This window comes from Cicer arietinum, chromosome 7 (genome assembly GCF_000331145.2).
Source record: "Cicer arietinum cultivar CDC Frontier isolate Library 1 chromosome 7, Cicar.CDCFrontier_v2.0, whole genome shotgun sequence".
NCBI classification, from domain to species: domain Eukaryota; kingdom Viridiplantae; phylum Streptophyta; class Magnoliopsida; order Fabales; family Fabaceae; genus Cicer; species Cicer arietinum.
The window spans coordinates 62,138,778-62,158,771 of NC_021166.2; the positions used below are offsets into that span (position 1 = coordinate 62,138,778).

The 19,994-nt window shown below is 29.5% G+C and overlaps 5 protein-coding genes across 5 annotated transcripts; 3 read left to right on the plus strand and 2 right to left on the minus strand.

The window, feature by feature from the left end:
* Positions 1 to 375: 375 nt before the first annotated feature.
* Positions 376 to 4,156, plus strand: LOC101505175 (UPF0481 protein At3g47200-like). The gene is made up of 2 exons (XM_004510063.4): positions 376 to 530; positions 2,447 to 4,156. Exon 2 carries the CDS (start codon positions 2,461 to 2,463, stop codon positions 3,985 to 3,987), a length of 1,527 nt encoding a protein of 508 aa, XP_004510120.1. The 5' UTR covers positions 376 to 530; positions 2,447 to 2,460; the 3' UTR covers positions 3,988 to 4,156.
* Positions 4,157 to 5,100: 944 nt separating this feature from the next.
* LOC101504867 (obtusifoliol 14-alpha demethylase) lies at positions 5,101 to 8,028 on the minus strand. Its single transcript, XM_004510062.4, has 2 exons — positions 7,209 to 8,028; positions 5,101 to 6,262 (listed from the first exon to the last, which is right to left on the minus strand). The coding sequence occupies exons 1-2, from the start codon at positions 7,674 to 7,676 to the stop codon at positions 5,261 to 5,263; spliced, it is 1,470 nt and encodes a 489-aa protein (XP_004510119.1). The 5' UTR covers positions 7,677 to 8,028; the 3' UTR covers positions 5,101 to 5,260.
* A 3,404-nt stretch (positions 8,029 to 11,432) lies between these two features.
* Positions 11,433 to 13,167, plus strand: LOC101504554 (transcription factor DUO1). The gene is made up of 3 exons (XM_004510061.4): positions 11,433 to 11,638; positions 11,769 to 12,009; positions 12,475 to 13,167. Exons 1-3 carry the CDS (start codon positions 11,433 to 11,435, stop codon positions 12,955 to 12,957), a joined length of 930 nt encoding a protein of 309 aa, XP_004510118.2. The 3' UTR covers positions 12,958 to 13,167.
* A 619-nt stretch (positions 13,168 to 13,786) lies between these two features.
* On the minus strand, positions 13,787 to 15,245 carry LOC101504219 (uncharacterized). Its single transcript, XM_004510060.4, has 4 exons — positions 14,805 to 15,245; positions 14,530 to 14,688; positions 14,331 to 14,439; positions 13,787 to 14,234 (listed from the first exon to the last, which is right to left on the minus strand). The coding sequence occupies exons 1-4, from the start codon at positions 15,126 to 15,128 to the stop codon at positions 14,056 to 14,058; spliced, it is 771 nt and encodes a 256-aa protein (XP_004510117.1). The 5' UTR covers positions 15,129 to 15,245; the 3' UTR covers positions 13,787 to 14,055.
* Positions 15,246 to 17,229: 1,984 nt separating this feature from the next.
* LOC101508405 (uncharacterized) lies at positions 17,230 to 18,821 on the plus strand. The gene is made up of 3 exons (XM_004510072.3): positions 17,230 to 18,054; positions 18,156 to 18,308; positions 18,573 to 18,821. Exons 1-3 carry the CDS (start codon positions 17,230 to 17,232, stop codon positions 18,819 to 18,821), a joined length of 1,227 nt encoding a protein of 408 aa, XP_004510129.3.
* Positions 18,822 to 19,994: the final 1,173 nt, after the last annotated feature.

Here is a 19,994-nt window from a genome sequence, read left to right on the forward strand (position 1 = left end):
AATTCCTAATTTTTCTCCACGTATCTGTTAATCACTTTCTTTCTTCTATAGAACAATAAAAAGTTGGTGAAAACATTTTGACATTAATCACATATCAAGAAATTTGTGTAATTTTTTTTAATGTCAATGTCAATACTAGTGTAACATTCTTTTAATGGTATTTCATGTGAAACAGTAACACATTTAATAATAACATCTACCTTATGTACCAACTTTATGTACCAACTTTATGTGAAACAGTAACACATTTAATAATTTACTTTTCACTATATCTACTACTATCCAATTAATAGTTACAATAAATTTACATTGCTTAGTAAGTTTTAATTAGAGATGCAATTAATCATTAACTTTGTTCAATAATTAAGCAGCGGGTATTCATGATTAAAGGCATGAAGACTTGATCACTTCAGTCAACACTCATCATAGTGTCTTTTAACAACCATAAATAGAGACTCACACACATGTATCATGCACACACCAAGCATAGGTGGCAACTATTGTGTTCAAGAATTTCTACACTCAAACAGGTTCATTATTTGTGTCCATATTATCATCTTGTTTTTCAATTCTTTTTATATATGCTTTGTATTTTGCAAGTTTTTCTCAGCAATACATATATGTGCATACATGCGTGATTGATTTTGCGTTTAGAAAGTCTTAAATTACATATGATCTGAAGATTTTAATACAAAATCAAACAAACTTGTATACTTGTAGTCCTATTAATGACTTTTTCATCTTTTTTTTAATACAAGATCAAACATACACTTACTGAATTAACTCATTAATGAGTTTTTAATATTTTTTTCTTATATATTTATTTTTGCTTAGTAAGTTGTGGAGATGCAAGTGATCATTTTAGGCCATTTGGAAAGTACTCATCCTTGTTTCAGAAATGGTTTCTTACCAAGTGATGGATGATGATTGTGTGAATATAAATTCATAACCACATATCTAAATTATTTAAGTGAAAATAATATTTTTTTTATTATTGAAAAAGTTAAATAATGTATGTTTTGTGTCCTTAAATGATTTGAATTTATGGATGTGATTACACAAAAATTACTCTGAAATGATTTATTTCTGAAAACGTTCAACTACTAGGAGAATTATAGTTCACAAAAGCAGACTCTTTAAACCAAAAATATACTCAATAATTTACAACTATTTAATCTCGCTTGAATTCTAACAGAATCTGAAGACCCCTCTTATCTTTTCTTAGTCCTCATAAATACAAACTCACCCAATTTTACATCTCATCTATGTATAATTAACTAATATGTATAGTGTATATAAGTTGAGTCGTTTTTTACTAAATTGATCTCGGAAGAGATTGATTTTATTTTGAGTTGGGGTTGAACTCTCAACCCATGATTTTTCCATTAAATTCAAACTAAACTAATTTGATTATGAGTTGATTTGGTTGGATTGGTTTGACGGGTAATAAAGATTTTTTTTTTTTTAAAAATGTAATTATATTTAAATATTTGAACATCTACAAATTAATAAAACTATATCATAACATATCATTTAATACTTAAAATAAATTTACAAACACAATAAAATATTTAAATTAATTAAATTAGTAGCAAATTTTCAAACATAATCTAACAACTAAATTTCAATTGTACATCAATTAATAAATAAATAAATAAAAATATTTATGTCACGTCAATAAGTTGAATTTGCATCGTGGGTTCAAAAATTAAATTTGTTATTCAAACAGAACATAATTGGGTTTCACTAAATTGATTCGGATTAGACTCAAAATTTAAATAAGTTGGTTCAAAATGCGGATTAAATTGATTCGAATGCCTAGTAATATGTAGATCGTAGAGTTGTATTTTATAGTGTTGTCTTTAGTTAGGTATTAAAATAGTTATTTATTTATTTATTTATAATTTTTTGTTATGGTTTGCAAAAAAGAATTATAAAATAATATTTTTTTAAACCACCAAAATTAATAATTTGTTGTTATATTTTTTTCACCTGAATTAAAACTCAAATCCTCCAAATCTTAACCTTCTTTGAGCTATAATTTATTAAAATTGTATTGGAGAGTGACATATTAAATCACGTCTTAAAGAGAATAATCATTGTGAGACTTTCATATTATAACTCCTCTAAAAATATTACAACATTAAATATATTTATCACTTCTCTTATTGTGTATTATTTATTTATTCCATTTCTAATCGATCTAAAATCCATCAAAATATAATCAATTTGTTCATCATCTATATATATATATATATAATATATATATATATATATATATATATATATACAAAAAAAAATTATATATATATATATATATATATATATATATAGTATGTATAATGACACAAACATCCAACATAACATTACAAGACAAAGTTCATTATGATTATACAACAGAAAAAATAAATGTATGGTCAAAATATTTGTTATTCACATTTTACAGGGAATTAAAACAAGATGGGACCTACAAATTCATCTGTTGCAGCTTTATCTGAAAGTGAATATGAGTTGGTGAAAAACATCATCGACATTGAAGTCTTAGAAGAGTTAAATTTATCTGATTGTAGCATCTACAAAGTTCCTCACAATCTTAGAGAAGTGGAACCAAAAGCTTACACTCCTCATTTAATCTCAATTGGTCCAATTCACCTTGAAAAAAAAGAACTTGAACCGATGCAACAACACAAAAAAAGGTACTTCCATTTCTTCTATGAACGTGTATCCAATCAAGAAACCATGAAGAATTACAAACTCTACCTTGAAAACAAAGAACAAGAAATCAGAAAATGTTATGCAGAGAAATTTCCAAACATAAGCAAAGAAAAGTTCATAGAAAATGTGTTGCTGGATTCTGTTTTCATCATGGAACTTTTGTTAAGAAACCGTTCATTTAAATCAGATGGAACAAAACATGAACATGATTACGTGGCGAGCAAGTCATTTAGATTTAAACACAGTGATGATTATATTTTAACACAAGCTTGGTTAAGCAAAAGCATAACAAGGGATTTGATATTATTGGAAAATCAGTTACCTTTTTTTGTTTTAATGAAGCTTTATGATACTGTTGTCCCTATTGACAACAAAAAAACAGAACATGAAAGTTTTCTTGATCTTGCACTTGAGTATTTTGCTTTCTACGATACTCAGAAATCTTCTTCACAAGAAACTAAGCTTGTTTTGGATAAGAATCAAACTAAGAAATATTTTTATGTAAGTGGTTTACTTGGTGATGTTGGTAATTCCAAAAAGAAAAAATCTTTGAAAAATAGTACTCATCACAAAGAAAGGTTTATTCAAGGTCCAAAACATTTCACTGATTTAATAAGGTTTTTTTACCTTCCTTCTGACTTAGGAAAAAGTGGTTGTTCTCATACTTTTCCAAGAACAGTGACAAAGTTAATGGAATCTGGTGTGACTTTTGAGAAAGTTGTGGAAAAAAGATTACTTGACATAAAATTTGATAAGAAAAAGTTTCTAAGTTCTTTTCTATGTTTAGGTTGTTTACCATCTTTTTCATGTTTGAATCATTTCAAAGCACGTTTAAGGATACCACAATTGAAAGTTGATTACACAACAGAATGTGTTTTAAGGAACCTTATTGCATTGGAACAATGTGAGTATCAAGAACAACCTTATATATGTAACTATGTTTCACTTATTGATTCATTGATTCATACACAAGTTGATGTTGATATGTTGGTTGAGAAGGAAGTGATTGTGCATGAAATGGGGAGTGATAAGGAAGTAGCGGTTCTGGTGAATGGACTTTGTAAACATGTTGTGGTGAATTCAACATGTTATTATGAGATTATTAATGAGCTTAATAAACATTATCAGAATATTTGGAACCGTACTATGGCTGCATTGTGGTTGGTGTATTTCAGAGATGCTTGGAGAGCTAGTTCAACTTTGGTTGGGATTGCTTTTCTTGTTTATACTGCTTTCAACTTTGTTCGTCTTGCCAAATTTCTATTCAATTAGAAAATAATATGCATTTCATATGTGTGTCTTTTGTAACTTATTGCATGTAGGAATCAATGAATAAATTAGTAGTGTCTCATCTTATGTAATCTATTCTCAAAATTAAGTATTAAATTCTGAATTGTAATTGTGTCACTATTTACAAGCTATTGAACTTGCCTTAACCTAATCATTATTGAATTCTCTATATTATTAACAGAGTTTTTGTGGAGGCAAACAAACATGATCAATCAAATTCTTGTTAAAACCACCATTTTTAGCTAAGTGGTCAATTTTTTAATTAATTTTAAAAAAAAAAGTATATTGAAAAAAGTTGTTGTGGGATCCCATTGATATGGATGTGGTTCCTATCAACATCACTTTATAAAAAGGTGAAGCAAAAAAGTAGCAATAAGCTTTAGGAAATAATTTTGTGGAAAGAACGGTGTCCTCATGTCGTGTCCCTATTACGGATTGGGATATACTTGCTTTTCCCTAAGGAAATGAAGTTTGACTAATAATAATGGTTTGGCTTTATTTTCACAATCATTTAATCTAAAAATGGGAACACAGATAAATTAGGTTGGTATAAATTTTTTAGAAGGTTCATCATAGTATATGCTTACATGACATAAGGTTTTAAGAAGCTTTGGTTCAGCTGGCTTATTTGCTTCTCATGCTGCATATGTTTCAAAGCTAGATTTCATTTACCACAGTTAAAATTAGACCACACAACATAATGTGTTCTTAAGAACCTAATAGTTTTTTAGCATGTCACTATCCTCAAGAACCTTTACATTTGCAATTATGTTTCTTTGATTCTCTTATTCAAACCAAAAATGATGCAGAGTTGCTTTTTGAGATAGAAGCCATTGTATATGAACTGGGAAGTGATGATGATAAGCTATAGAATGATGTAAATCGGTTGTGCAAAGAGCAAGTATTGATCCGAGCAAAAGCACCATCTGTTTAAGAGTGTGTGATACAAGAACCAACTCATTAGACTCAAGTGGATAATAAGTTTCTATTAAGGACAAATTGTTCGGAAAAACCCGAGTTCATGTCTTAGCCAGAACACTTTTTTGTCATGTTTTACTTAACTCTCATCAACTAAAAGTCTAAAACATAAAGAAGTTAAAATCACTTACCAAAATTACTCAAAAAAGAAGTCAAAATGAAGAGTCTAGATATCCACTGTCAAATAAACAGTCAACATGGACTGAAGCAGAACCAATGATACTAACAAGAAATGCTTAAAAAATAAATCCAAGCAATACACAAACATATTATGGTCCTATTGATCAACAGAAAGCTGCCTCCGCTTGTATCGGACCATAACTTTTCCTTTCACTCCGACAACCATGGCATTCCAATCAATCTCAGGGAAAGGTGACAGAAGCTCAAGTTCAAAGTTCCTCAGCAAATGAGTCCAAATAGCTTTAATCTGCAGATATGCAAAGGGCTCACCAAGGCATCCGTGTCTACCTCCTCCAAAGGAAATGTACGAGAATGCCCCTGCTGCCTTGTCTTCTTCCCTACCGACAGCATACCTATCAGGATCATACCTATCAGGGTCATTGAAAATGTGAGGTAACCTGTTTGCAAATGCAGGGGATGTAGCAACTATATGACCCTTGGGAATGTCATACTCTTTCCCTTCTCTTGTTGTGACACTAAAATCACTGTGTGAGCTTCTCAGAAGCATAATCAATGGAGGGTGGAGTCTCAAAGCTTCTTTAATGCACCTGTACAAGACATCCATCTCAGCCAAAACATCGTGATCAACTCTATCGCCGTGCTTCTCCATCAAGTTCTTCTGCTCCTCCACCACAGCAGAAAGGTACTGTTTGTTACACATGAGATATGCTCCGGTCCAAGTGGAGGTGATTGAACTGGTGTGCTGCCCCGCGAAAAGTGCGGCAATGAGGAGTCCAGTGACTTCAGCTTCTGTTGTGGGACGGCCATCTTTGTATTTTGAGTCAATGAAGCACTGCAGCATGTCATCCTCTGAATTGTCAGCGCTTTTTCGTGAAGATATGATGCTTGCAAAGATTGAAGCAAGCTTCTTGCGTGCTTCATCGCGGCGCTTATGAGCCGGGATTGGCAGGTATGGGAAGAGAACACTGATTGGAAGCATTCCATTGTCGAGGTCATGGAACAATGCAGAGACATCATCGAAGAGCTTGTCCCGGACTTCACGCCCCAACAGACATCTACTGGCTGTCAAGATGATCAGATGCTCAAGCTCATATTTCAAATCAACCTCGCCACTTGATCCCCACTTTGAGAAATAGTCCTGCAAATTTATTTCAGGTTTGGGAAACAGCACAACACAGCCAAAGGAAGTTACAAGAGAGGAATTTACTATCATCAACATAAAGAAACAAACAATCAAGTCAGGTCCAAATAGAACTTAAGAGTTTCTCCAGCTTATCAAAATATGGGAATGAATTCAAGTTGCAGTAAAATTTGATTTTCAATTACCTTAGAAAATCGGCCTAAAGTTGCATTGTAACTTTTTCATATTATTTTAGTCTAAAAATCAATAAACTGATCATTTTGTTAAGAAGCATGCATTGCTTAAAATGAAACTTAAGAGGGAGTATACTCTCTTAATTTTCCACTCAATAGTTAAAATTCATCACTTCTGATTACAAAGCTAAAAGTAACTGCATATATAACTGACCTCACCTAAGGTCATAAATCCAAATCATTCAATTAAAACTGCAATAAGTTTACCAGACACAGACCCAGCCTGCAGTATTCCCAGACCACCAAACAGAATGAATGAAGCATTGAATGCACAAACATGTGGTCTTTCATGTAATAAAAAAAAAAGGTCAACTAAAGTACACAACAACAATAAAAAAATGGATCTATCCCTAGTGCCTACTGTTCAGTTTCTAACAAAACACAAGGGTGTGACCAACTGTGCCTTTATTCATTGTAATGTATTTATATTATATAATATGATACTAAAATTGATATTCCAATACATTCATTATTTGCTATGCATGTACACTTAACATCAACCACTGATTTATTCATAAATTGTAATAATACTTATTTCACCCTCTAAAGTGAATCACAAACTTTAAAGAAGCAAATACTAAAATTAAACAAGAAAATAAACAAATTGTCAAATTCTAACATTTAAACAGACAATCCACACAAATGAAAAAATAACAATTATGCATAAATCATCAACAATCCAATATATAAAGGATTTAATAAAACTTTACCTCAGCTTCAGTAACCATCTGATTAACATAACTCTTGAGTTTATTAACTCTAAGAGCCTCAGTGAAGAACCTAAACTGTTCCTGTCTGACAGAGTAATCAACATCAAACACAACACCAGGACCAAAAGTTGGAACATTGAACTGATAAACCTCTTGTTGACTGAGATCAGATTCTGGAGCCTTAAAGAAATGTGCTGAAACCTCAGGACCAATCAAAAAGGTAATGTTTTTGTGAAAGATTTTCAATGTAAAAACACCACCAAGCTTAGGGTATTCTTGACGGAGCATAAAGATTGGACCTTTAAGGAAACGGTAAAGTCCTCCAATAATGGGCCATCCTTTAACAATTGGGGGTAAACGTTTTTTGGATTTGGGGATTATGAAAGCTGAGATGAGTTTAGCAACGATAATGGTTGTAACAAGAAGGAGAACAGTGTTGAGGAACTTATTTCCATCAAAAACGTCCATTTTGATGAAGTTGTATTTTTGATAATTCCAATGAGAAATGAATATGTTGATGGAAGAAAACACAGATCTAATAATAATAGAGATCTATAAAGTGCATTATTATTATTATTATTATTATAATATTGTTACTTACTTGTGTGAGTGTGGGAAGCAGCAGAAAGGGAATCTGTTAGAAATGTATAAAGATTAGTATTGGGAATCTGTTATAGGGTGGAATTGGTTTAGCTGGGCTCATAGGAATAAGGATTAGTGTAAAGGTTTTGGGAATTAAAACTGTGGGTATGTTTCATTGGTCTGCTGGAATAGCTTACCCTCTTCACGCCCTTCATTTTCAATTTTTATTTTTAAATTGTTATTACTTTTTTATTTTTAAACTGTGGGTTTGTTTATATTTTTTATTTTTAAAAAAAGGATAACTATATGTTAGTTGAATTTTAAATACTATGCTTATGGGATTACTTACTCTGTCCAAAGCTTATTTATAAATGATAAATAGGTTTTTTTTCTTCTTAATATAAGATTTTATTTTATTTTTGTCAACAAAAATAAAATATTTTTAAACAAAACATTTTTTAAGTATATTAAATATTGAAATTAAGAAAAATATTACTTAAAGTATATTAAATATTTTTTAAGTATATTAAATATTTAAGATTATTCCATACATATTAAGAAAAATATATAAACGAAAGAAAAATAAATCAAATTATTTGACACCTTGTATACTATCAACACCTTGTATACTATCAATATCATAAAAGTGCAGTGATATTAATTTATTTTGGGAATTAGGAAAAAATGCATTGAAAAGTGAAATAATAATTTATTTTGAGACAAATATGTTTTATAAATTAATCCATTATTGTAAGATGGAAGTAATTTATTGTGAATTTCAATTTTTTTTAAATATCTATATTCTCTTTTTATGTAAATGAATTTTATTCAAAAGGACATTTTATGATATTTTTATAAATAAAAAATACTCTATTCGTTTTATAATAATTGGCGAACTACATTGTTTAAAAATAAACATAGATTAGAATAAATTTATTAAATACTAAAATGACATAAAATCTTAGATTATATACTTAGTGGACGAACTACATTCTATAAGAATCAAAACAGTTTAGAATAAATCTATTAAAGACAAAAATAACTTCAAATCTTAATTAATTGAAACTAGTACTAGTGCAATTATTTGATGAACTACATTGACTAATAATCAAAATGGTTAAAGACCAAAATGACCTAAAATCTTAATCTATTGAGACTTACACACTTAATAGACGAACTACATTGCATAAGAATCAAAATGGATTAGAAAAAACTTATAAAATACCAAAATGACCTAAATTATTAAACCATTAAGACTTATGTATTTATTGGACGAACTAAATTGGCTAAGAATAAAAAAAGATTAAAATAAACCTATTAAAGCAAAAAATATTCTAAAATCTTAATCCATTAAAATTAGTACACTTTTTTGATGAACTACATTATTTTCAATGCACTTATTTTAAATTGTGTCTTTTAATTAATATTACTTGCATAATTTTCAATGCAATATCTTCGTTATCTATTTATGACATTGATAATACATCAATACCTAACATAGATAATTTAGTAAAGATAATATTTTTTCTCTTTCAATTATACATTTTTCTTAATATATGTAAAATAATAAAATAATTTAATCATTTTTGAACGAAGGGAGTATAATATTAACTTTTGTGTTTTAATCTCTAATTTTTAAGATAAATATATTTTGATAATCTAGAATTTAATAAAAATGTAAGTAAAATTGAAACTCTAAAAATATATTTAAGGAAAAATCAAACTTTATTACTTCTAATTGATTTCGCTCTAATTAATTGAAACTCATTAGATTTGCAATGTAAGATTGTCTACCATTGAGCTATCTCTGTGTTGGAGTATATTTTGTAAAATAAAAAAATAAAAGATTAGGCGTTGTAGTTTTTTTTAGAGATAGATTTGAGGGATAATATGTTTGTTTATTAGTACTTTGAGTAACAGAAATAAAAACGAGTGATACATACAAGTTGAACCCACTTAAAACCTCAAAAGAAAAGTTGGTTTAGAGAGATGCTTTGATTCCAAGAAACTAAAATTTTATAACCGAATAAGGAGGCAAAAGGATAGGACTTTAGATATTAATTGTGACAATTTTCTGTTACTAATTTCCTTTTTTTCATATCAAATTAAATTTAAATATTTCTTTTACTAGAAAAATAAAATACTTTAAATTCGTATGACTTAACTCTCTAGTCAAATATTAACTTTTAATTGATGATGTAATTTTGTAAGGGATCATATATTCAATAAGTATTATTATTAAGTATTAATATTAAATTAAAAACTATAGATAAAATATGTGTAATTGTAGAATCTATTTAAGTACTTAAATAGTGAATCCACCATTGCAGATGTTCTTATACCTAAACCTTCATTATGCGAAGCATTGAGATTAGAAATCTCACCTTAAATCAAATAAGAATAATAATTACTACAATGAGGTGGACACGACAAGCAGAAAAAGTGGGGCGGGGCAGCCCAAATAGACCAGCGCAGCCTGAAAAAGTCCAATAAAAATGTAGATTTTTTTTTTCAACTTTATATTTTTAAAAGTCTTTAAAACATGTCTTTAAAATGTAGGGCCTTAAAAAAAAACTTAAACTTGATAAATTTAGGGGTATAAATTTATAATATTAAATCACTTAAAAGTATGAAAAAATAGGAGCACACTGCACTATAAATAATCATATATAGTAAATAATCATTAATCTCTAAAAGTATACTAGTATGTTTCTTATATTATAGTAAAGATGAAAATGTCTCTTATAGGATGGAATGAGTATTTTTAAGGTAACTATACAAATATTATTTGCATATGTTAAAAGAGGCGATCATATAAAAAAATGTATATTCAAGAAGAAAAAGAATTATATCCGTAAGAAGAAAATTATAAAATACGTAGATAGACACACGACTAATGTTCCGTTTTCGGAACTCTAACTCTTCTAAATTTTTATTTAAAAAAAAGTAAGCGGTGTTCATTGTATATATATATATATATATTTGCAATTCTCACATTGTTAATAATTAACATCATAAGGAGAAATATTCTTAAGTTAGTGTTAAGAGACATACGAATCCAAACATTATGGATTAGTTTTGTGAATATTGGTTCAAACTGCAAGATATAATATACTAGTGCTTATAAGTAAAAAAAAACATTTTATATTAACACGAAGCAAAAGTTAATAATTAAAAAAAAAAAAAAAAAAAAAATAGATGGGAAAGGGGGGCGTGGGGGTGTTTTGTATATATATATATATATATTTGCAATTCTCACATTGTTAATAATTAACATCATAAGGAGAAATATTCTTAAGTTAGTGTTAAGAGACATACGAATCCAAACATTATGGATTAGTTTTGTGAATATTGGTTCAAACTGCAAGATATAATATACTAGTGCTTATAAGTAAAAAAAAACATTTTATATTAACACGAAGCAAAAGTTAATAATTAAAAAAAAAAAAAAAAGATATATAGATGGTAATGGAGGACGTGGGCGTGTTTAGTGGGAAGATGCAGTAACCGCCATAACCGCAAAAGTGAAGAGAAGATGGAATAGTGTGAGTACGTGTAAAGCAAAGATTTAGGGGGAAGAAAAGAAATTAATATATGAATGAAAAGTAGTTGTTTGTCGTGTGATAGGTAAGAAATAATATAATGAAAATGCATCGTGGTAAAAAAGAGCAAGATGATAATATAAGGAAAGGTCCATGGAAATCAGAAGAAGATGAGGTACTTGTTCAACATGTCAAAAAATATGGTCCTCGAGATTGGAGCTCCATTCGATCCAAAGGTCTTCTTCTTAGAACTGGCAAGTCTTGTCGTCTTCGTTGGGTCAATAAGCTCCGACCAAACCTCAAAAAGTATCTTTTCGATCTCCTCATTCACTCTTATATATGTCTTTTCATTCTATTGCATGCATATGCATGTTCATTTCATTCACTTTTAATTTTATTTTTTGTTTTTGGGGGGGTGTCTCTTTCTCTATCAAAGTGGGTGCAAGTTTAGTGTAGAGGAAGAAAGGATTGTGATAGACTTGCAGAGAGAATTTGGGAACAGGTGGGCTAAGATTGCATCCTCTTTGCCTGGAAGAACAGACAATGATGTCAAAAATTTCTGGAGCAGTAGGCAAAAGAGGTTGGCTAGGCTTCTCAAAACATCATCATCATCAACAACAACCTTAAAGTCACACAAAAATAAAACTAAAGTTTCTGCCTCTGTTCCAACTTCAAAGGTAAACAACACAAAAGTTCCTTTTTTTTAAAGTCTTTTCTCTCCCTTCCATTTTTGTAGGATTTAGTGTATATCCACGCACAAAGTCCAATTGTGTTGGATACTGGAGGTGTATTGGAAAAAAAATCTAAATCCAACAAATCGTTAATATAAGAATGAGTTACGTTAATAACCGGGATCAACACACTATCATATTTGTCGATGTTTGTGTTTGTGCTTCATATGAAACATCGACACTCTTAGAACTAGGCGTGTCTCCGTGTCAGACACATGTTACTGTCCGACACCCTATGGCACTAGCCAGATATCTTTGGCAAGTTTCCCAATTTTTTTCTAATGTTTCGACACATCTCAGAAACTTCTCTACATGTAATTTCTACCATTGGTTACAATTTCCTTGCTTTCTAAGAGAACACAATAGAAGACTTTGAAAAATGAGTAACATAAAGTTGTTGTTGACTTGCAGGCTCCTAAGTTCAGTTCTTCATCAGAGGGAGAATCATCAACAAGGCCTCAATCATGCTCATTACCTTGCATTGAGAATTCTGAACAAGTTATTCAAATGGTGCCATTAGCAGATCTTATAAAAACCGAGCAACCGATTTTTGACACAAGCTACGTCGAACAAGAGTTTAATCCTTTTGCGAGCAATGAACACATTGCATTTCCTCAAATTTCAGAACTCCAAACTGATCTAACTTTTCCAATGGAAAGCCAACAAGACCTATTCGGAAGAGTTGATGATCAAAATTTATTTGATGTGTTTGGTCCCTTGGATTCATCTGAATTTGGAATGGTTCCACAACATCCTCTTAAATTCCCTTTCTTTGATCCATCAGAGAGTTGTAGAATTGATAGCAACAGAAACATTGATAGTTTCTTTGATGATTTCCCTCAGTACATGTTTGATGACATAGATCAGCCACCTTCAAGTCCATCTAAGCTCTGAATTTGTTTTGCCATTTTGTTATTTCTTCTGTGTGTAGCTGTGTTTGCAATTTTAGGCCGATAAGTATTTGTAATACTTAAAAATTTGGCTAGTCATTGTAATTTGGGTCATTGATGTCATTTTTAGGACGGCTAGAAAGAGACACTGCAAATGTCCACAATGTTGGTCTTTTTGTTGGTCAACTTGTTAAAGTTTGGGGCTTTTGCATTATCTTGGCTCTTTTGGGAAATAGTAGTTGATGTCTTGGGATATTTGATATTTATGCAATGATATCCACATGCTATTTAAACTAGATAACTAGATTACTATCTCAATAGAGTTTATGAAGTCTTGGGAATTCTTAATTAACACGTTTTTGTGGAGATGAATTAAGTTCAAAATCTAGATTACATGTATTAAAAAAGTTGTCTGATAGTGACAATATAAGTAGTTTTGGAATAAATAAATTAAGACTGATTTATGTAGTCACCAAAATTAAGTTAGTCCAAGTAGAATTTAATTTGAATTTCTTAAGCAAAATTGAGTTCAATCGTTGTGGATAAAAAAATGTGATTAAACAGCCAAAGGGTCATCTATTTTGCACATACTTCTTTTTAGACATCTCAATCCAACCACTTAAGCTACTACTTGTGGACAAAATATGTCTTTTATAGACATCACACATCAATTTTGATAAATAATGTCAAAAAAAATACATTGAAAAAGTGTCACAACAATCACATACTATCAATTAATTGGTAAATTTTACAAATCCTCCTGCAGTATAAGATCTTTCTTTTTTGTATTTCATGCTAAAGCTTGTTTGCTTGATGAGAAAAGAAAGACAACATAATAAAAGCTCAAATAAGATTATCTCACTTTGGTTCATAGCCACATTATTCATTATTATACAACCAACTATTTATTTTCCTCCTATCTTTACTATTCAATAAATATGCAGCTAAAACTCTCCTACTCAATCAAGCAATGCACAATGAAAAAGTCATTTGGACATTGGAAAGACTCCAATGTAAAATTAAGCAGAGTGATAAACAATTGAAAATCTGGCATGTGGAAAGCCATTGTGAATTTTAACTGATGTCATTGCTCAAAATGACTTTAGATGATATATTTAACTCCAGTTTGGCCAGTATTAGTAAGAGCTTCAAATTCTCCTGCAGTATATGAGTGATCTTTCATAAAAATCGGGCGTCTGAGTTCAACATATCCACAATAATCAACTTCAAGTACTTCAGAACCCTTCTTGAATGAAGAAAGAGCCACACCAACTCCTTCCCCTGCAAAAAGGTGCAATGTAATTAGAATTCAACTTGCATTAACAAAAAAGGTGGCTTTCAAGTGTAATAAAACAGAAAATAGAATATGATACATACCATGTGTGACAAGCAGCAAGTTTTCAGAAGGATGTTTATCAGCAAGGTCTTTAATGATTTGCTCATATCTAGCCCTAGTTTGCGAAACCGACTCCTCCCACTCAGGCAACTAAAGTGATAAGTATTAAGTTCCTCAAATGATGAAATATATATAATTGCAATTCAAAAATGAAGAAGAGTGTATTATATTAAATTATACCTTTTTATAGACCCTTTCTACATTGTTATCCACTGTCCCTGATGGAAGCATGGCCTCACGCTCTGATAAATCAAAACCCCAATTTCCATCTTTAGGAGCCACATCAACCCTAATTGCAATCTTGTTCATCATTTCACATAAACCATATTCAACAGAGGCCTGCAATTGTAAACTAATACTTATTGTGCATACAAATTAAATTCATATAACAAGACCTTGAATTTATACATGTTAAATAATCCTAACTAATCATAAAATATAAAAATTAGATAGACCTTGAGTTTGGAAGGATCGATGGTAAGGGAGTGACCGGTGAGGGCATCGGGGTTTTCATCGACGGAGGAGAGGGCGACGATGACTTCGGAAGCGGTGTGAATGCAGCGGAGGAAGGGCGAAACGAAAACACGATGGAGAGGAAAACCGAAAATGTTACGAAACTTACGACCCGTACAGAAAGCCCTGACGCGACCTTCTTGGATTAGAGGTGGGTCCCATGGTTGGGTCGCATTGGATATCCATAAAGGATCCAAGTTATCGATGCGATCGCCGTGTCTCATTACGACGACGTTCTGATAATACTCACCAGTTGTTGAATCCATATTTTTTCCTTTTTTGAGAGAGAATTCGCAGTTTCAACCAAATAGATCTTCAAATATAGATACATCATCACGTTTTTTTTTTATTACATAAACAAACATAATTGCTCCTTCGTCAATACTTATTTCACCATCAAAATTATAACTACACACCGAGTTCATCAAATTAATACTTATTATTTATTATTAATATAAAATTACTATATATTCTTGGTGTATTTATTTTCTCTAAATATTGAACAGCTAATAAATACCATTATATATGAACATAAATTTATTATATATGTCAATATAAATATAAATTTTTTTTCAATTTTTTAGATTTTGTTTTTAACTTTTATAAAATTTAATTATATTATATTTGATTTATGTAATATATAAAAAAAAATTATTTTAGACTCATAAATAGAATGGAAATGAATTTTTACAATTACAAAAATAAAAAATATTTATATTTATAAGAATTAAAAATAAAATAAGTAGTCAAAAGCAACGTAACAGTGTGTAAAATGGGATATAGACCTCGGGATGTTGATATGGTATTTGTAAGAGGAGATAAAATTGACAAATCACCTAAATGGTAAAAAGTCTAGCAAACACGGTGCTTTTGTTTGAATTTAAATAAAAATATTTTTAGTTTAGAAAATTTAGAAATTATTTTTAAAAAATTTGTTTAATAATTATTTTTATTTATTTACTGTCATAAAAATAATTTTTTATTTATTTATATATAATTTTATAAAAGTAATTTTTAAATTATAAAATTATTATAAAGAGTATTTAGTACTTGATAGAATATTAAACAAAATTATTGAGATATTTCAAATGGAAAACTTCAAAATTTATTAGTTTAATGCACTCATTTTAAAATTGATTAATCTATCTTCCATAATAAATAAACCCACACAAGCAAAAATAAATTCATATCAACACATCAATAAAGTAAATATAAGATTATTCAAATAAAAGAAATAGAAACAACAAAAAAAACTATGAGAGAAATAAAAAAGAGGAAGAAAACTTATCTTATGAAAACCTATATCAAAGTCGCATAGAAAGAAAAAAACGGACGAGTCCATGAAAGAGAAAAACTAAATTAATGATTGATGCAGAAAATCTTAGTAAAAATTGATGGAAGATAATTTCAAATTTTTCAAAAAGGATAAGGTAATTACATCATTTTTTCTTTTCGTTAGTGAGTTAAGTCTCATTTTTTTAAAATTTATGGTATATTTCTCTCTTATCTATCACCAGAGACAAATGTCACACGCTACTATTTTTATCTTTTCATTTTTAGTCAAAAAATATTTTTTAAAACAAAATGATTTTTCAAAAATATAAAACAAAGACCCTTCAATCAATAAAAATGATTTTTTATTTGAAAAAATCTGAAACAAACGCACCCCATATCAACACATATAATTGAAAAAATACAATGAATAGGGATTTGGACAGAACATCGAAGAGGTTTAGTCTAGAGGTTGAAGTAAAATATCATTATAAATATTCATGCATAATTATATATTTGTAAATTAAAAATGTATATATACAAAAAACCATTATTTAAAGGTATGATAATGTTAGAATCATTTTTGTCAAAAAAAATGAAGTAATTTTTGTATAAATATAGTTATATAATTTGCGAAACCACTTTTTTGTTTAAAGACATAATATTTTGAAATCAAAATTTTGATGTCAAATATGGTGTCTTTTGTAGACAATAAAAACACATAAAAATAGAGATAAACACATATGATGTCGGTATTTTGATGTTAAAATAAGATATCATTTTTAACTAACTAATTATTGTAACAACTCTTTTTCGATTTTTTTTTTATCAAAACAACTCAACAATAATAACAACAAAAATTACTAAAACAACTTATAAACTGAATACACCTTAACCACCCAATATAAATAAACAGCCAACGTCATTCTGTCATTGACATCTAGTCACGCCAGTTTACTTTATTGATGAACCTTTCTATATAAAAAAGCGCCAAAATCAATATCCATATGCACAAAATATCATTACCAGAGCAAAGACAACATCTTCACAATGGGGTTTGTTATATGTAAAGCGTTAATATTTTTATCATCAATGATGGTATTGCTATCAACCACAACAAGTGCAATTTATTCGGGGGCTGAATTTGAAATTAATAACAACCTAAAGACTGCTACTTTTATTTCTCAAAAATTTGAAGTGGGACCCGGAACAGTTGCAGCGAAAACTTTTTTAGATATAGAATTTCCAAAGGGTCATATTGGAGTAAAAAGCTTTGATAGTGAAATAGTTGACGAAGAAGGAAATTCTGTACCATTACATGAAGCATACCTACATCATTGGTTTGCAATTAAATACCAATCAAAAGTATGGAATACTACTTCACCAATTCCTCATGATCCTATGGAAGGTGCTATTTACATTAGAAATCAAGGAACATGTAATAGTTATATTCTTCCAGCTTATTGGGGCTTGGGAGGTGAATCACGAGGAACGATTTCAAAACTTCCAAATCCTTATGCTGTAGAACTTGGTGATCCTAAAAATATTCCAATTGGATTTCAAGAAAAGTGGCTCCTCAATTTAATGGTAATTGATACACGTGGTGCAAAAGATAAGAAAAGTTGCTCGGAGTGTAGGTGTAACCATTTTATTAATTTGCCAAAGAATTTTTATAATGACACATTTGGCGTCGATGGCAAACCATTATCCCCAAATTATAAAGGAGGATTATTTTGTTGCAAGGATGAATTACAGTGCAAATTGAAAAAAGGTTTTGAAGCACCTAGGAGAAAGCTTGCCATAAGATACAAAATAACATGGGTTGATTGGGACCAACGTCAAATTCCTGTTAGATTTTATATACTTGATGCAACTGATCGAGTAAAAAAAATTGGTTCTCTAGTCATCCATGATTGCCAGGTAAATTTCAATTGGCTTCAAATTTCAATTAATATTAAATTAAATTCCAAAACATAATATGTAATATTATTTTTTTTGTTCCTTCAATTTGATGGTTACAGGCAGAGTATACTATTCCACCAAGTAATCATGGTATAAAGCACTCCCCTCCTCATATTCAGAAAGCAAACATTCCAATGGAAAAAGGCGGTTATCTCATCTACGGCACTGCTCATATGCATACAGGTGCCATTAACGGAACTATATATGGACAGGTAATGTTCGTTATACTATATTATTGTGCAGACGGGTACTAACATGTTAAAAGTGCTATTGTCTTATATACATTCATAATCTTTATAATTCTATCAATATGCATGTCTTATTAAATTATTTGTGTGCTTGTATTTTATATAAAGAATAACTGTAGTGTGATTGCCATGTTCCTTAAGTGATAAATTTTACTTTTCTATATTATTGTAAGAAGTCTATACTTTAAAGCATCCCCACTTCTAATGATAATATTTTCATAAATATAGGATGGGAGGGTTTTGTGTACTTCAAACCCAACATATGGAAAGGGAGAGGAACCTGGTAATGAGAAAGGTTACGTGGTGGGAATGTCTACGTGTTATCCAGAACCAGGTTCAATCAAGATTAAAGATGGTGAAATTGTGACCATGGAATCTAGATATAAAAGTGGTTATCGCACTGGAGCTATGGGACATATGTATATCTATTTGGCGGATAGATTGCCTGAAAATATATATAGACCAACTCAAGTGTAAAATTTCTATAATATTGTATGTGATCAATTTTTTATAATATTGAAATGAAAAAAATGAAATTACTACACATAAAAATTTTATTAATTGAAAAGTTCTTTTCATGACACCTCCACTTTTTTTTTGGGTTTGTTGATTCCCACTCTCTAATCACAAATACTTTTGACTTGAGAGAGCATGAAACTATTTGTATCTCTCAATCACATATACTTTTGAATAATAGAAATTAGATTTTATTTGTTTTGTACGAATTTGTTTGATTGATGTAGTACTTAACCAATTGTTACTTTATGTACAATTGTGATATCTTTATTTGTGTAATCCAAATCGTTTATGGACAAAGATCCCCTAACTTTAACGAGGGAAAGTCATCTTACTCGACAATATCATGACAATAACACTGAAACCTAGACAATATTATCTAAAGCAATCAAAATTTAGTATATTTTATTTAATGGTATAGATATAGAAAAAAAATCAATTATTTTAAAAAAAAAATAAAAATAAAAGATAAAATTATAATCAATTAGATTAAATGAAAGGTACAATTGGAAGGAATAACGTCAAACCCAAACTAAATATTTCATTAGTATACAATATAGATACCATATTAACTTTTTTACATATTTATGGAATGTCACTTGCAAACCTATGAATTTAATCTTTTCGAAGTGTTTGTGAATTTATTATTTTGATATTTAGTAATTTGGTATGTTTTGAATATGTGGAAAACAAATACCAATAAGAGTATTTATGTATTAAGATCTCCTAACTTTAAGAGGGAAAGTCACCCTACCAGGCAATATCATGACAATAACACTAAAACCTAGACAATAATATCTAAAGCGATCAAAATTTAGTTTCTTTTAATTAATGATATAGATATAGAAAAAAATCAATTATTTCATGTATAATATAAAAATAAGATAAAATTATAATTAATTAGATTAAATGAAAGGTACAATTGGAAGGAATAATGTCAAAACAAAACCAAATATTTCATTAATATACAATATAGATACCAAATTAATTTTTTTTACATATTTACGGAATACCACATGCAAACCTTTGAATTTAATATATATGACATGTTTTGAATATTCGGATAATAAATACCTGGAAAAGTATTTAGGTATTTAGATGACATTGAAGTTGCTAACTTTGTAGATAAGTGTC

Excerpts from the sequence above, each read along its gene's own strand:
- LOC101505175 (XM_004510063.4), top strand. The coding sequence starts at position 2,461 with ATGGGACCTACAAATTCATCTGTTGCAGCTTTATCTGAAAGTGAATAT.
- LOC101504554 (XM_004510061.4), top strand. The coding sequence starts at position 11,433 with ATGAAAATGCATCGTGGTAAAAAAGAGCAAGATGATAATATAAGGAAA. Across the intron at positions 11,639-11,768 it reads CTCCGACCAAACCTCAAAAA|TGGGTGCAAGTTTAGTGTAG; the intron begins GTATCTTTTCGA and ends TCTCTATCAAAG. Across the intron at positions 12,010-12,474 it reads CCTCTGTTCCAACTTCAAAG|GCTCCTAAGTTCAGTTCTTC; the intron begins GTAAACAACACA and ends GTTGACTTGCAG.
- LOC101504219 (XM_004510060.4), bottom strand. The coding sequence starts at position 15,128 with ATGGATTCAACAACTGGTGAGTATTATCAGAACGTCGTCGTAATGAGA. Across the intron at positions 14,440-14,529 it reads TAGAAAGGGTCTATAAAAAG|TTGCCTGAGTGGGAGGAGTC; the intron begins GTATAATTTAAT and ends TTATCACTTTAG. Across the intron at positions 14,235-14,330 it reads CTTGCTGCTTGTCACACATG|GGGAAGGAGTTGGTGTGGCT; the intron begins GTATGTATCATA and ends ACCTTTTTGCAG.
- LOC101508405 (XM_004510072.3), top strand. The coding sequence starts at position 17,230 with ATGGTATTGCTATCAACCACAACAAGTGCAATTTATTCGGGGGCTGAA. Across the intron at positions 18,055-18,155 it reads TAGTCATCCATGATTGCCAG|GCAGAGTATACTATTCCACC; the intron begins GTAAATTTCAAT and ends TGATGGTTACAG. Across the intron at positions 18,309-18,572 it reads ACGGAACTATATATGGACAG|GATGGGAGGGTTTTGTGTAC; the intron begins GTAATGTTCGTT and ends TCATAAATATAG.
- LOC101504867 (XM_004510062.4), bottom strand. The coding sequence starts at position 7,676 with ATGGACGTTTTTGATGGAAATAAGTTCCTCAACACTGTTCTCCTTCTT. Across the intron at positions 6,263-7,208 it reads AGATGGTTACTGAAGCTGAG|GACTATTTCTCAAAGTGGGG; the intron begins GTAAAGTTTTAT and ends ATAAATTTGCAG.